The sequence below is a fragment of the Chelonoidis abingdonii genome, chromosome 6 (assembly GCF_003597395.2).
Source record: "Chelonoidis abingdonii isolate Lonesome George chromosome 6, CheloAbing_2.0, whole genome shotgun sequence".
NCBI lineage: Eukaryota > Metazoa > Chordata > Testudines > Testudinidae > Chelonoidis > Chelonoidis abingdonii.
The window spans coordinates 135,674,647-135,690,890 of NC_133774.1; the positions used below are offsets into that span (position 1 = coordinate 135,674,647).

The following is a 16,244-nucleotide window of genomic DNA, read 5'->3' on the forward strand; positions in this document are numbered from 1 at the left end:
TTTCTAAAATTCAACTAAACTCTTTGCACTGATGATATCTTGTGGCAGTGAGTTCCACAGATTGACTATGCCCAGGTTTTAAAATGCCCCTTTCTCAGTTTTATGTGTGTTGTCTTCTAACTGAATGCTCCTTTCCTTCCTAGTATGAGAGAGGAAAATGGAAGCACTTGATTGACAGTCACTATTCATTACTCAACTCCTCCAAATGTAATAGTCCTAAACATTTTAAGCTCTCTTCACTATAAAAGTTTTTGCAAGATTCTAAATACTTTTTTTGTCCTTTCCTTGACTTTTCCCATTTCTGCTCCAATAATGTTGAGATGGGGTAACCAGAAATAAACATAGGATTGAAGGTGATGATGTATTATTGATTTATAAATGTGTAGTTCTAATATCATCCTTTACCCTTTTTTTAATATCCCCATACATCTTATTTGCATGTTTGTTGTTGTTTACTGGTTCTCATGAGCTGTTATGGTTAATTTAGAACCCATCAACGTGCATGAGTGGTTGAAAACTAGAAGAGCAATGTATGGTACCTTGACTTTCCTCTGGTGTTGTGCTTCTCAGCCACCTACCTTGGGCAAGTCTTCTAGTTCTCCTTATTCCTTTATACCAAAAATGAAAAGTTTATTATTTTAATCGACCTGAACCAATTTCCATCATAGTCCATAGGAAAACTTCCATTGGCTTCAAGAGGAACAAGAGTAATGCTGTAGTTTTAGACAGTAACCATTCTGGTGAAACAAGATTTCCATTAAAAAAAAAACTGAACTAGGTCTGAGCTCCTATGTGGAATGATGGGACAAGAAAAATATGACAGGGCCAAAGATGCACATCTATAGAGGATTTAGGTTCTTGTAATCGATTTTGCTGGTTTCCTATAGATTCAGGGCTTTCATTGTTAAAAATTATGCTTCTAGGTCCTCTGGTTGTGAAGGTAACCTTCAGAATGTAAACAAAAGCACTGTTGTCTTGGTGAGTCATCAGAGACCGAAATGCCAGCACCAAGAGAAGTGCAAACTTTCCTCCTTCCTCTTAATGGGCTGATAATTTGAGAGGCTAATTAGGATCACTTACTTGTCAACACAGTTAACCTTTTTATTGCTGATCACCATACCTGAGTCACTCCCTTTATATGGTCATCTCGGGTGGATGGACCCACCTGTCACATGTTGACACTTCATCCCTTTTACATTCCTAAGAAGAGGGCTGTAAGTTTTGACAGTCAGACACACTTTCATTGACTGTATTTGGCTAATTGATGAACTTGCTATTTTCCTTCCATAGGTAAATGGCTGCCTCATTAGCTAAAATCTTGGGTCTCCTGACTGCAGTTTGTGGAATTGTGTACATTTCCTATCCAGCAGCAGTGGAGAGAGCTCACTTGAAAAGTCAGTATTTGTGTAATAAGGCTAAGAAGAACAAATAATAGAAACACAGATATCTGTAGATATCTAAAAGTTTGGGGGCATGGCAGTACCTACAGATTTTAATAAAATTCCACCCAATTTCTATTTTTCATGATTCATTGTTTTCAGGAACATAGGAATTGTCATACAGAATCAGACCAGGGGGTTCATCAGACCAGGGGGTTCATCTAGTCCAGGAGCCTCTCTCCCAGAGTGGCCAGCACCAGTTGCTTCAAAGAAAGATGGAAGAAACTCTGCAGAAGGAAGTTATGGATTAACCTGTCCACAGGGACAGTGTCTTCCTAACCCCCATTAGCCAGGGATTAGTTTGTGCCTTGAGGGAAGAGGGTTTTATATCCCTGCCAAAACTCCCACCTCAAGAAACCTTCTGCAAAACCTGACTTCTATTAGTACACGTGTCATCTCCTGTCTTAAGGGGAACCGATGCGAGGCTCATTCATTTATTTGAGAGGGGATATTTTAGCGAACGCTTCCGCTTTTCCGTCCCCTGAGACACCTGAGGGGGAAACAGCTGCATCTTCCCTGTGTCTTATGGGCAAGCCTTGTGCTCTTTGTGGGGAGAGGCCACAAGGAAAGGGCGGCAGCTCTCTGCCCTGCCGATGGAACTGGATTCTAGGACCGAGAGGCCAGACCAGGTCAAGGACTGAGATTTTGGGGGGAGGGGGGCAGTGAAAAGCAGCAATGGAGATTTTTATCCCAGGCCTGATGTCGAGCCTCCATCCCGATGTGCGGTTGTTATTTCGGTGGCGTGTAGCCCGACAGAAGTGCCAGGGGTTCGGTTCTTTTCTCTTCTCTCCCTCACGTTAAAGACAGAGGTAAATTATCCGCTCCGCCGCCGAAGGGGCGTCAAAGATCCTGTCAGAGTCCCGGCCGGGCGTTCTCGCCAAGCCGAGGGCTGATTTAGAGACAGTGGCTGCCAGAACACATGCGCATCCTGGCAGCCGGAAAGCCGGTCCCTCCCTTCCCTAATGTTCCTTTCTCAGCTTCCCAGGAGGTGTCCGCTTCATTGGCGTGCGTGAGACCACCAGTCAGCGTGAGCTCCCCTGGCTTGTCCGTGCTCCGCCTGCCCAGCCATTCTCCTCCCCCACTGCAGCGCTCGCTGGGGACTCTCCTTTGGTGGTTTAAGCGGGAGGACTCTGCCTTTTGCTTTAGCTGAGAGGGATGAATGAGCTCATGGGAGACGCTACATTGTTTCCATGTCTGATGGTTGGTTACAGGGCATGATCTGATTAGCCTTTGTCTCCATTCCTCCTTGTTCTTTAGCTGTTGAGTTGGGATGTTAAAGAGAACAGAGCTGTAATAAACCACCGCCATAGCTCTAATAAAAGCCCAGCACCTCTAAGATCCTCTCCGTCCCGCCCTCAAACCACAGAAGGGCTCTTCCTGTTCGCCCAGACAAAGCCCGATCAAAAGAACCTTCAATTAAAGTTCTACTTCCTCTCCTAGGCGTATAAAGCACGACACAGCTTGAGAGCTAGAGAAATGCCGCGATGAACAGTCATGTCCTTGCACCTAGCTTGCTTTGGCATCACTACAATGTACTGATTTTTCGAGACTGTACCCCTCCCAGCCCTAGATTGCAGCCGGAGGGGGTTTTCATTTGGAATGGAAAGCAGGGGTGGCGGGGGGAGAGGGGGAGATCATTTGCAAAAGAGGTGGCTCCGAACGATTTTTGGAAAATGACACTAAACAAAAATTCAGGGTATAACAACTTCATCTTTGCTTTCTTGCCTTCAACATCATGACACCTGATCATTATGAACCTTGATTGTTACTTTCCAGGGTTTAAAATGTTCAGCTACAGACGTGCAGAGAACTTGGGGTTGGAAGGTGTAAAAGTTATTTTAAGTAGGGGAATTTCCCAATCAAAACATTGCACGGATCTAGAAAGTAATGTTGGTGCTCGGTATTACAAGCTCTCTTTTTCCTACATGCTTATGAGTAATGAAAAACTAGCAATGGCAGAGTCTTTATTTCCGGGAGAAGACTTCAAAATACGTGCCAGCAATGGACAATTCGAGTCTCTTTCCTCCACATCAAATGCAGGCTGGAAGGGGGATTAAAAACCAACCACGTGGTGAATCTGGTTTTATACTTTGCAACCTCCAGCTCCATTATGTTCTTTATCCTGCTAGGGGAAGATTAGCCTCTAGATGGATGTGTCTGAGGGAATCAGCTTAGGGGCGCATCTGCATGCAGGAACCGGTTTTTGCCAGGGCTGGTAGAAAGCTATGACCCAGCAGGCGAGATCCATGCGAGCGGGCTGTCTCAGCACCGCCAGGGCTAATGAGCGCTTCTGTGCAGGAGGCGGTGTGAAGGCAACAGCTTGGAATGGGAAGCTCTTTAGATCGCTTCTCCCTCCTCCACGTCCTGGCGCTGGCCTCTGAGTGACTCCATGTCCCAAGCCTTAACTTTGTAACCACCTTCCCTCCTCTTAGTCTCCTCCATCTTCACCACCTCCTCTATCAGCATCATCTTCTCCTCCTCCTCCATCTCTTTCTTTTCCTCTCTCCTCCCTCCCTTTCCCCCTCTTCTTGCCTTTTCCTCCTCTCTCTTTCTCCTCTTTTTTTCCTCCTCTTCCCTTCCACTTCGTTGTTGTTGTTAGAAAGGCTTCGTGCACCCCCTGGTGCTCTTGCGTTTTGTGTGGTAGGAGAGGAGATTGTCTTCTTTCTCTCTCTCCCTCTGGTTGCTCATTATTCAGAGAGAGACACAGAGGGTGAGAGAGAGAGGGAGAGAGAGACGGATATCTCAGGTCATCTGCAGCTGCAGCAGCAAGCCAGTGAAGGAGAGGGGGGAAAAAGCAGGGAAAGATGGCGATCCTCCATTGCTGAGACCTGGCAAGGAGCACATGAGACTCACATAACAACTTCCACAACAAACACAAGAAGAAGAGCTGGACACAGAGGAGGAGGAGAAGAAGAAAGCAGCAGCAGCAGCAGCTTCGGGACGCTACTGTAAGTTCTTGCAATTAAAATCCATCTCCGGTTTGGCTTTGGGGAGATCATCTCTCTCTCTCGCCCGTATTTTTCTTTCTCTCTTTCTTTCCACCACCCCTTCTTCCTCTGAAATCCATTCATTCGGCCAAGGGAGGAAGGCGAGGAGGAAAAGAAAAAGGGGGGTGTTTTGTTTGAAAGAGAGAGGGAGCGAGAGAGAGAAGTCTCTTGCATGGAGGAGGAGAAGGAGGAGGAGGTGCTGGTGGTGGTGGGAGGAGGAAGGCGGTTAATTAATTTTTTGTTGTTGTTGTTGCATTAAGGGGGGGATATGGGGCGATAAGTGAGAGATCAGCAGAGCTGGGGGCATGGATGGATGTGTGTATGTGTTAGGACTGGATGGTGCCTGGGTGTGTGGACTTGGATCAGAGACGGGAGAGACACAGAGGAGAGAAAAGCTCCGTGCTGGCACGACCCAGGCAATCGGGTGACCTCTTTCTTTTTCTTTCTCTCCTTCCTTCTCTCCTCTTCCTCCTCCCCTGGTGCAACGCTGGTCCCTCGCCCAGGTATTTGCCTCCTCGCCCCCCCTTCCCTCCGCCTCTCCTGAAGTTGGGATGTGGGGGTCTCCGGGGGGGCTGGTGGTTTCTGAAGGGGGTTGCTTGGAGGAGGACAGCGTTAGCTGGAGAGGAGAAGCCATTACACACGCTCCTGCTCTCCTCTGAGAGGGAGAGAGAGAAAGGAGGAGGAAAGAGCCTCACTTCTTGCTCAGTTCCCCGGGTGTCTCTGTCTTCCAGTCACACAGGGAAGAAAGAGCCTCCCCCCAGCAGCTTTCCCTCCTCTCCCTTTCCCTTCCTTTATCTCCCTGTCCTCCATTTGCAAGCTGTCTGCTTTGGTTCCAGTCCAGACTCCACAACACAAAGCTCCCCCCGCCCCGCAGACACAGTCTCCAAGCTTTTTATGTCTCCTGGAGTAACCTTTCTTTTCCTCTTAGCATTGTACTTTCTACCCTACACAGAGTGAGATCCTCCTGAAGCTCCCTATAGATGAGATATGATAGGATCCTTCCCTCCTCTCCTCTTTTTTAAACAAAACAAAACAAAGTTTCATTTGTTTTAATGTCAGCCACTGGAAAGACCTTCAAGTTTGGGGGCTTTCTGCTGCTGCTTTTCGTGTGTGTCTGTCTCATGAAGCGGCTTGCATGTCTAAGAGGAAGTGACTAGTTTGGCAGAGAGCTGTGATCTGAGTCAGGTAAGCCATGTCATGTTCTGTAGCTCCACCAGAAAATGGAGGAGAGAGAGAGAGAGAGAGAGAGAGCAGGCTCCCAGTAGACAAAGCTGAGATGGGAAGTGCTCATTATGGATGTCTCCCCATTTTTTGAAGCTTTGCTGGCAAAGGCTGGCTTAATCATAGTTTATTTTTTCCCTTAAGGGTTCTTCAGTTTTTCAGTGTGCAACATTTTGATGGTTCTTCTCTGTGACTTCATTCTATAAGGAAATGGAAGAAATTTCTTAGGCTCTCATCCACACAGAGGAACACATCCTGAGGTTTTTGCTCTCCAATTTTCATGTTGAAGTCAACCTTTTAGATTTTTTTTCTGGTTGAACTTCATGGGATTTGAGATGTTGATTCAGTTGGCCAAAGACCTAATTTTTCTTGAGTATTTGGAGGTAAGTGTCTGTCACTTGAGTCTGATCAGGTTCTTCTGCAGAACACCATGAAATGTCAGTCATTAAGGTGCTAAGGGAATGTTGGTAGCCTTGTATTCAGCATTTTCACTTCTGAGGCTCACCAACATTCCTTCTTTAGGATACATTACACATTAAAATGAAACATTTTTGCCAACTAATTTTGGTTACATGTTTACAATGTCACAAAGCTTTTAGAGGTGCCTGGGGGCAGGCTAGGAAGGTGAAGGTTCTTAAGGTATCATAAAAGATATGGTTTCTCATTGAGGTTTCTCTTTTTCTTCATGTTGTCTGACTTAAAAACATCCAACAACTTTCATGTTTTCATTGTCTTAAAAATGCTTATTTCTGAAATGGTCTAGCAACATTGGTGTTCTGGTTTATTTTTAATGTCATTATGGAAACCTAAAATCTTAAAAAAGAAGATATGATGGCATATTTCTTCAAAGCTTATTTCTTTTCACCTTTTTATATGGAATAGTTTAGGATAGCCTTAAAAAAAGGATGGCAGGTGTCCCATCATCCTCTCCCCACCAACCTTTGCAGATTGGTTGCAGAGTTTATGCAGTTCTTCAAAAGTGCAAACCAGAATCCTAAAACATTGCAGCATTTAAAGGAGCTACACTATACAGTTTGAAAAGTCAGTAGAGAAGTGTGAGTAATGTGCTTTGTACTGTGTTCAGAATATTTGGAAGAGCTCAAGAAAGCAATATGGTGGTCGTAGGATAAAATACACACAAAAGTTGAAATACTTGGAGATGGTAGTTGTTGGAGTAGAACTTGGTGATTCTAGCTGCTAGAAGGTTCTTAAAACATTTTCTTGATGCCTTCTAATTTTTTTAATGGTAGTATATGTTCAATATGTTCTACGTGTAACATTTTAGGTGGTGTCGTTCCAGAGTTCTGGTTGCCAGTGTGTCTGGCTCAGTTTCTGAAAGGGTGCAAACATCTGTATCTTTCTTTCTTTGAAACATCACTTTTCTAGGATGAACTTTGGAACTCTAATTTCAGATGTGTTTAAGGTTACACTGAAACTGAATAAAAAACAAGGAAAATTCATTTACTGTCCGATCAATGGTATGGGCCTGAATCAATGACCATTGAAGTAAATGAAAAGGCCCTCATTTAATTCCACAAGTTTGATTCTGGTTCTCATTGTCCTTCTCCCATCCTTATAACTGTGAAACTATTTTTAGATATATACATTCCATAGCCAAAAAAGCAGTGAATTTCTAAAATGAGAGAAACCAAAGGGTTTGTTCTGAGCTTAAGTTCATTGCTATAGAACAGTAGTTCTCAAACTTTTGTACTGGTGACCCCTTTCATATAGCAAGCAACCCCCCATATAAATTAAAAAGCACTTAAAATATATATTTAATACCATTATAAATCCTGGAGGCAAAGTGGGGTTTGGGGTGGAGGCTGACAGCTCATGACCCCCTCCATGTAATAACCTTGCAACCTCTGCGGGTCCCAACCCCCAGTTTGAGAACCATTGCTATAGAACATGAAAAGTGTTATCTTGCAATAGGTATGAGATTTAAGGTGAAGTACCTTAAGGGAGGGCTGACTATACATGTCGTAGTGATGGCAATGTAGACAATCCTAAATTAGTTACTGTGAATGTAAAAATCCATGCAACATTCTTCATGTTTGGAGGGACATGGCCTTATTCTCACAAGAATGTTCCTTCTAGTGAAGATACTTACCTTAGATATTTCCAAGCAGGAACTGAAATTCACATCACAGTAAATGGACTTGATAAGTATTGAAAAGATGGTAAACCTTAAAGTAACTTTGGAAAGAATGTCTTATTTTCTAAATAGGGGTACCTCACAGTTGTTCTCTTGACTTTGATGCTTGGTTCCTTGGTTTAAACAATGATTAATTATAAACCTAATAAAAGCACATCTCACCATGAGCTACGCTGTTGAGGAACATGGAGTGTAAAAAAAGCACTGTTGAATATTTCAAGTTGATAAAGAGAAGAGATGCTGTTTCACTATCCAGAAAAAATAGTATTAATGTGTGTATATAATGAGTTCAGAATGTGAACAATCTGATGTGAGTGCAAAATTGGTTGGTTGTTATGGAAACTATCACAAGCAGAAGTGTAAGATTTTTTTTAGGGGGGATTTTTTATTGTAACTCTATAAAGCTAAAAAGAGATTTAATCATGATACTGCATTGGTTTGTGACTTAAAGGAAGACTGGTATTTGGAAGCTATTAACTGATTGTGAGGATGGCTGATAAGTATTAGGAGAAAATTCTCCACATAGATACTTAGACATCTGGCAGATGTTATGCTGGGCCCTAAGGAATGGACAGTTTAATTTTAGCACTAGAAAGGAAATAGGAAGTACTAAAATCTTATTATAGGTCAAGCTACAGTTTGAGGAAGGTTATTCCAAAAAACAAAGATACTTCTTGAAATGCTGAACTCTCAGAGACAGAGTAGTGAGCAAAAAGCTACTCCCATGATGGTTGAGTGGACTTTCTATAAGCACATGTAGGTTTACAATAAGAATTAAGATTAATCTATTCTGCTCTAATACTATCTATGCATGTTGTGGCAGGTAATTTCTCAAATTAAGCTAAAGCACACTGCTTTGTAGGTTTTAAACTGTGGAAGAAGGACGTAATCTGTAAAACTGGTAAATAACTATGTACTATTCCTTAACCAGCTTTGTCCTATTATAAATCTATAATTGACCAAATTCAGGGAAGAAAAATATACTTCTAGTTGTATACTAACCAAGTGTACCAACACTTAGTTAAGCTAAAATGTTGCAAAGAGTAATTTGGGGAGATGGACTAGTTGTAGGGAAGAAAAGTTCGTAGAGCACGTCAAGTTTTTGTGTCATTTTTAAGTTAATTTGTTTTACTGAGCTTTGTGCTGTAGTTCTGTCACACTAGGGAGGAACCCTTATAGCAATATTTATCTGGAAGGTTCCAGTAGCTTCTCTTGGACTGAGAGAATATATTTTATAAACTGTTCCAAGTCTTCTACCAGTGACAGAATTCTATAATTTTCATTAATAATGAAGAGAGTGGATTTGTTCTGAACTTCTAGTTGGAGGCTTCCAAAAAGATATCTGTTCCCATTAGTCTAAACATCAGTGTTTCTCCAAACACAGTGGCGTATTGAACTATCCCGTTGGTGACAGGAAAGTATTCTTATGGAAATCTTTTGGATAATAGTAAATGTAATATGAGCCCATGGGATTTGAAGACCAAGCCTTGAAAGTGTTAACTAAAGAATGTTGGGGGGGGGGGGGGAGGAGAGAGGGGAGCCCACTTTACTATAAAATGTGCGAAAGTAATTCTGAAGAAAAAACAGGGCTGGGGTAAGAGTTAAGACTGCTTAAATGTTCTAAAATGTTTAAGACCAAGGAACACAAATTCTTCAATCTAAGAGGGTCTGAAGAAGGTGGTGTGATGCAAGTCTTCAGTTGCTGGCAGAGACACAGTTAACATTGTAAACGGTTGAACTTCAGCATGGCACTTCTCCAAACAAGTTGACTGTTGAAAATAAAATGTTCCAGAAGAACTGGGAGAACAGGAAAGAAGTTAAAATAGCATGGTTTGTATGCCAGTGCTGAAAGAAGAAAAAGGGGGAGGAAGGGAGATAGCTTGACTTATGTTAATTATCTTGTTGGTTGCAGTGAAAAGGGTTTCGTAGAAGCTTCCAAATCAGGGGACTTGATTTATAAGAATTCAGACTTCCTTTATGCCTTGTGTTTTGGAAGCATTCTTTTGTCTACTCAGCTTATTTTTGGGAGGTTGAAAACACTGGGGGGAAAAGTCAAATGAGGTTATTTTTTCTTTTTCTTTGTTTTCTTTTAATTTTCGAAACAAGACCACAAGATTTAACATTTTGCCGTTGTTGTCTTAGAGTTCTGTGAAGCTTTGTGTTGCAGTACCAACACAGCATTAGAGAAGCTTTGAGATACGGCAAAAGTGGATCTTCATTTTCCAGGTACTTGCAAGTACGCAGGCTCATTTGTGGTTTTTATTTTTACTGTATTCTATCTTCAGCAAGAATACTTTCATTGGTAGCATTGCTTTGTTCAGCTTAGGGCACTGTCTTATTACTGCAATATTCTCAAACCATTCTTGACTAATTGCTAATTGAAGAAACTTTTCTTAAGCTATATTTGGAAAGAACTTCCCCCCCATGGTGGAAGATCGGGACCACTTGGTATTTATTCTCTAGACATAACCCACTCTCTTTTTTCCAATTAATTGAATGTCAATCCCAGATAGAACTACAAAAAGCTGTGTCTTCTGACCTCCCCGTTTCTCCTTGTGCTGAAAACCCCAATGTTTTTGGACAATATGCATGCAGTTGGTGAAACCGTGGAAGATGAACATGCACAGTTGGCCCCTGAAAGGGTTTCATGTAACTAGGTGAGGCTGGTGTTGTAAAGGCTTAGTATTTTGTGATAAGGGTGGGCTAGGAAGATCCATCAAGGAAGCTGAGCTGTTGGGACTATTTTGTGCTAAAAGAGAATAGCGGCAAGAGATCCTGAGGCACATAGCTATTGCTCCCAGATGGGGAGTCACATACATTCCTTCTAAGAATAAAAGCTTGATGATACAGTCTGGGCAAAGAGCTGTAGTCACAGCAACAATGTCATCAGTGATTAGAAAGGACTTACGGAAAACTTAACTGGGTAATGACCATTTCAAGGCTAATGTAGTGAAAGCCAAATAGCTCTAGAAGCACTTGATTGACCTGCATCACCACAAGGGAGTAGGCCTGTCAATTTAAGAATCCAGTTTTCACCGTGGATGATGCTTATATTTTTAATTGGGAAGAAGATAAAACTGAATTGTTAGGTTTGTGCTGATGTCTTTGGGACTCTCCCAGGATCTTGTGGGTGTGGGGAACAATTAACCTTCACCCCATACATTGTGGGTCTGTCTTTTCCCTTCTCTGATTAATGCTATATGTTTGCAGTTTAATAATATACCAATTGTTAAGAAAAGGAATGGGTAGCAGCATAATATGTCATGTTTGCAAGAGATCTTATAAGCACATCTTCGATCCTGATCTGAAGATTAAGGAATAGGATATTTAAACCATTGCATTGCTATTGCTAATGAAAAGCTTTGGAAGGTAGCTGAGAATTAGAATCCCAGCTGCTGTCAAGGTAGAGGAAATAAGGCCTTCAAAGGATGCAAGGATTAGAGTGTCAGGAAAAGCAAACAGTAGCATCAGCACCAGTAGAAAATAGGCAGGGCTGTGCAGCCAACAGAAAAGTAGGCTAAGGCATGCCGTAATTATGTGTAGTGGAAACTTGCTGGTAATAGAGCAATTGCGTGGGGTAGAGAGGCATTAAAATGATTTGTGAGACAAAACAAAGCAGATGTTAAGAGGCAGAATGATATAGGAAGACTGAGAGAAATCTGTGCTCGTGATAATGAGGGAGAAGACTTTACTGAAACATACTAAAAATGGAATTTTCTGATATATATATAGAGAGGGTGTATCTTTCTATGATCTACTGGACAATAAAGGCTTCACTGCACCAGCTGAATGAGCAAACTCCCTCCCCTTGTGTCTTTTCGAGTCAAACTGTGTTACTTTGGGATGACATCACTGGTCGTCAGATGAATTACCTTCCTGAACATTCTGGATGGAGATTAAATGGGCCAAAACTGCTGGAATACAACAAAGTGGACATTGATTGCAATGCTAATGGATTCAAACCATGATGGTTTGTTGTAGGAGGCCCATAAAAGACTTCCACGTATTGCCAAAATGTCTCTGATTGTTGACTAAGGTAGAAGTGTGTATGTATTGGAGGTGGGGGGTCTGGGGAAGGGAGAAGAAGACAAAATCCTGTACTCTTGTTGCAAATGAAATTTTTTGAATTATTGCTTAAAAAGGTAAACAAAATACAAGATGCAAGAGTTCTTGTGCTTGGAGATTCAGGTCAAGAGGGGAGTGCCATTTTACTTGTAGAGCATGGTATATTTACCTTTTAACTACTTGAAAGTTAGTTATCTGTTGAAGACTTTAATTTAGTGTTTAGTTGGGAAAGGGATCATTAATAAAGGGCTCACTGCAGTCTGAATGTCAGAGTTCAGCTATCTGGTGATGAAACTAAAAGAAAACAATTGTTTCCCTTTCTGCCTCCTTCCTCCTGTTGTTATTTTAAATTGACAGCTCCAACAATTCCACATTTCCTAACTTAGGCTAAACAAAAGTTCTAGAATAACTCATGAAGTTGATTAATTCCCTGAAGGTTTCTGCTAACCAGTATATGAAGTGGACATTCCAATCTCTGTTTTTTTTTTAAAGTGGATCAGAAACAGGAATCAAATAATCAATGGGGTCATTGATGATCAAGGTGTTAAAGGAGCACTCACGGAAGACAAGGCCATTGCGGAGAAGATAAATGAATTCTTTGCATCAGTCCTCACTGCTGAGGAACTGTGCCAGATTAAGGTGTCAAAGGAGGAGGTTTTGGAACTAACTGATAAATTAAACAGTAGTAAGTCCTGAGGACCAGGTATTCACCAAGGGTTCTGAAGGAACTCAAATATGAAATTGCAGAACTACTAACGGTGGTATGTAACCTATCCCTTAAATTGCCTTCTGTACCAGATCACTGACTCCAAGCTAATGTAACGTCAATTTTAAAAAAAGGCTCCAGAGGTGATCCTGGCAATTATGGGCCAGTAAACTTAACTTCAGTACCAGACAAATTCGTTGAAACTATACTAAAGAATAGAATTATCAGATAGATAGATGAATACAATATATTGGGAAAGAGTCAACAAGAGTCCCTTTTGTAAAGGGAAATCATGCCTCACCAATCTGTTAGAGTTCTTTGAGGGGCGTCAACAAATGGTGAACAAGGGTGAATAAAGTGTACTTGGACTTTGAGAGAGCCTTTGGCAAGGTTCCTAACCAAAGGCTCTTAAGCAAAGTAGGCAATCCTGGGATAAGAGGGATGGTGCTCTCATGGATCAGTCATTGATTAAAAGACAGGAAACAAAGAGTTTCCTTTGTCAGTATTCAGTTTTCACAGTGGAGAGAGTTAATAGCAGGGTCCCCCAAGGTCTGTACTGGGACCAGTGCTGTTCAACATATTCATAAATGACTTGGGAAAAGGGGTAAACAGTGATGTGTTAAAAAAGTTTGCAGATGATATAAAATTACTCAATACAGTTAAGTCCAAAGCTGACTGTAAAGTGTTACAAAGGGATCTCACTAAAATTGGGTGGCAGGGTGACAAAATGGCAGATGAAATTTAATGTTGATGTATGGAAAGTAATGCACATTGGAAAACATAATCTCAACTATACATACAAAGTGATAGGATCTAAATTATCTGTTATACTCAAGAAAGAGATTTTGGAGTCATTGTGGATAGTTCTCAGAAAACGTCTGCCCAATGTGCAGCAGCAGTCAAAAAAGCGAACAATGTTAGGAACCGTTAGGAAAGGGATAGATAATAGAAAATATCATAATACCACTATATAAATCCATGTTATGCCCACATCTTGAATACTGCATGTGGTTTTCTGTTTGCCTTATTTCAAAAAAGATATGTTAGAATTGGAAAAAGTATAGAGAGAGGCAACAAAAATGATTAGGGGTATGGAGCAGCTTCCATATGAGGAGAGTTTATAAAAACCGGGATCGTTCAGCGCAGAAAAGAGACAACTAAGGGGGAATATGATAGAGGTCTATAAAAATCATGACTGGGTTGGAGAAAGTGAATAAGGAAGTGTTATTGATCTCGTCACATAACGCAGGAACCCAGGGGTCAGCTAATGGAATTAATAGCCAGTAGGTTTAAAGCAAACGCAAGGAAGTACTTCTTCACACAATGCACAACCGGTGGAACTCTGCCATGCAATGTTGTGAAGGTTAAAACTGTACCAGGGTTCAAAAAAAAAAAAATACTAGATAAGTTCATGGAGGATAGGTCCATCAATGGCTACGAGCCAAGATGTTTGGGGATGCGACTGCATGCTCTGTGTGTCCCTAGGCATCTGACTGACCGGTCCTGGGACTGGATGACAGGGGATGGATCACTTGGTGATTGCCTGTTCCGTCCATTCCCTTTGAAGCATCTGGGTATTGGCCAGTGTTGGAAGACACAATACTGGGCTGGCTGGACCATTGTCTGACCCTGTATGGCCGTTCTTACGTTCTTATAAACTTCTGAGATCGTACGGAGGAATGATGGTTAAGGCACAGAGCTATAAGTCAAACATGAGTTTTTGTTCCCAGCTCTGCCAGACGCTTACTGTATGAAGCTGAACAGATCGTTTGTGACCAAAATATCAAAAGTAGCCAGACTATTTTTTTTTTTTTTGGTTAAGTGCCTAACTTGAGACCTTTTGGGCCTGGTTTCTTCAGAGGTTCTAACGCTCCTAACTCTCATCAGCTTCAGCTGGGGTTGTGGTTGCTCAATGCTTCTGAAAATTGGGTTGAAGTGATCTCTGGTGGAACTGAGGAATCCAGTATTAGTGGTTGTTTCAGGAAATGTTGTCCCTAATCACTCTAAAAAACAGGGAAAAATGACACTTATCCATGTCAGAAGGGATACTGAGAGGCTAAACTCACTGGGCCAGATTCTGCCACATTTACTCATGTTGAAATAGAAATACGGTAGTTAGCATCCCCTTCAGAGTAAGGAACTATTCATTGTGTGCAAGAGGAGCAGAATCTGGACCATTGCTTGTTAAGCTCTCTGAGACCCTGGGATGGAAAGTGCTATAAGAGTCCACAAGTTTCATTATTTATCATTTAGCACCACTGGGCTACCACTTAAGTACTCATCCAGTGAACCTTTAGTTGTGCTGACTGATCATCTGTTTTCAGATGTGTATTACTAGCTAGGGTTTGTATGGAAGAGGAGACTAAAAATATATACACTGTGTCCATGTAACTCTTTATTTGGAAGTGGCTTGGTAGGGCTGAGCAGCTCAGGAGGGAGCAGCAACAAAGGGGTATGTTTAAGTAGTCTGCTGTTCTACTAGAATCAGTTGATTCCTCTGTGTTTATTTTGTTTTGTGAAAAGCGGAGAGGGGGTGAAATGACAAAGAATTGGGGGGAAAAAGCAGAAATACTGATACTGTTTTGTTCTGGTGAACAGAAAGTTCTCCTCTTTGCATTTCAGTTTTTTTCTTGCTTGTCTTTGTTTTGGTAATTTGCTCTGGCTACAGGATATAGAGGTATCACTATTGGTAGATTCTGAAACCCACATGTGTAGTAGGACCAGTTCAGGTATTTTGGACAGTCCTCCATTCAGTTTAAGGAAATTAGTGAGTGTTAAATATTACAAGAGTATCCAGAGAGTTCTCAGTCTAATTAATTAGCTCCTGACTGCTAAATGGTTGCTATACTCTTAGTGCAGTTCCAAAGGCCAGAGCTTACAATGAAGCAAGGAAGTGCTTCAGTTCCTGGTCAGAAGTGCATCTGAAAGTTAAATTCATGTAATATCAAGTCTACCTGTATCAATTCCTTTTGGTCTATTGACCTTTTTATCTTCTGTTGGGGGGAGGGAATGGGGGAGAAAGTATATCAGCTTTCAGCTTTGTCGGGTCACAGAGAGGTCAAGTTCCCTTGTCTGTGATGAAGCATATTGTGTGAAACAGCATTGTGTATGATAGTAGTTATGTGGAGAGACTATGACTTTATCAGGCCCCCTGGAGGTAAATATCACTTACAGCCATTAAGTGAATCAACATATACGATGCCTCTTCTGGCCTGTTGGCCCAGTGGTTGTAGGATAGGAAAAATAAGAAGCATGCCTCTTTGGAGGTTATAGCTGACTAGCTAAGCAATTAGTTCACTGGACACTTTCCATTAGATAAAGAAAAAGTTCCTTCTGGGGAGTATGTGGACTCTGCCATCAGAGGTTCTGTTATCAGGTAAGATCTGTTAGATGATTCATTCAAGGACAGAATATTATTACTTGCTGAAACTGTTGGGAGGAATGAGTCAATATATTGGGGTCTCCCAACTGTATGAATAAATAAGTACACCTGAAAATATTTTTTAAATTAATGTATCAGGTTACAGAGCAATAACACAACTGTTAGCATACCATACACCTTCGTTCCACTCCCCCTTCCCCAGTGTACTCCATAGCTCTCAATAAGGAGGAATATAAGGCTTTCAATGTGCTATGCTATCAGGAGGTCACAAGGAATCACGTTAAAACTG

At 41.6% G+C, this 16,244-nt stretch overlaps 1 protein-coding gene across 9 annotated transcripts in view; it reads left to right on the top strand.

Annotated features, from left to right (window-relative positions):
• Positions 1 to 3,555: 3,555 nt before the first annotated feature.
• The window catches only part of ZNF462 (zinc finger protein 462), a 113,507-nt gene continuing 100,818 nt past the window's right edge, over positions 3,556 to 16,244 (top strand). For 2 of the 9 annotated variants that reach the window (XM_075067441.1, XM_032784022.2), the window contains exon 1: positions 3,556 to 4,387. Coding sequence is in view for 2 of the 9 variants with exons in the window: in XM_075067443.1 (XP_074923544.1) it covers positions 4,740 to 4,929 (190 nt within the window). In the remaining 7 variants the exon portion in view is untranslated. Of the gene's footprint in view, positions 4,388 to 4,672; positions 5,612 to 5,639; positions 6,031 to 16,244 lie in introns of those variants that run through there. The other 7 variants (XM_075067440.1, XM_032784026.2, XM_075067443.1 and 4 more) reach the window with 6 other exon arrangements.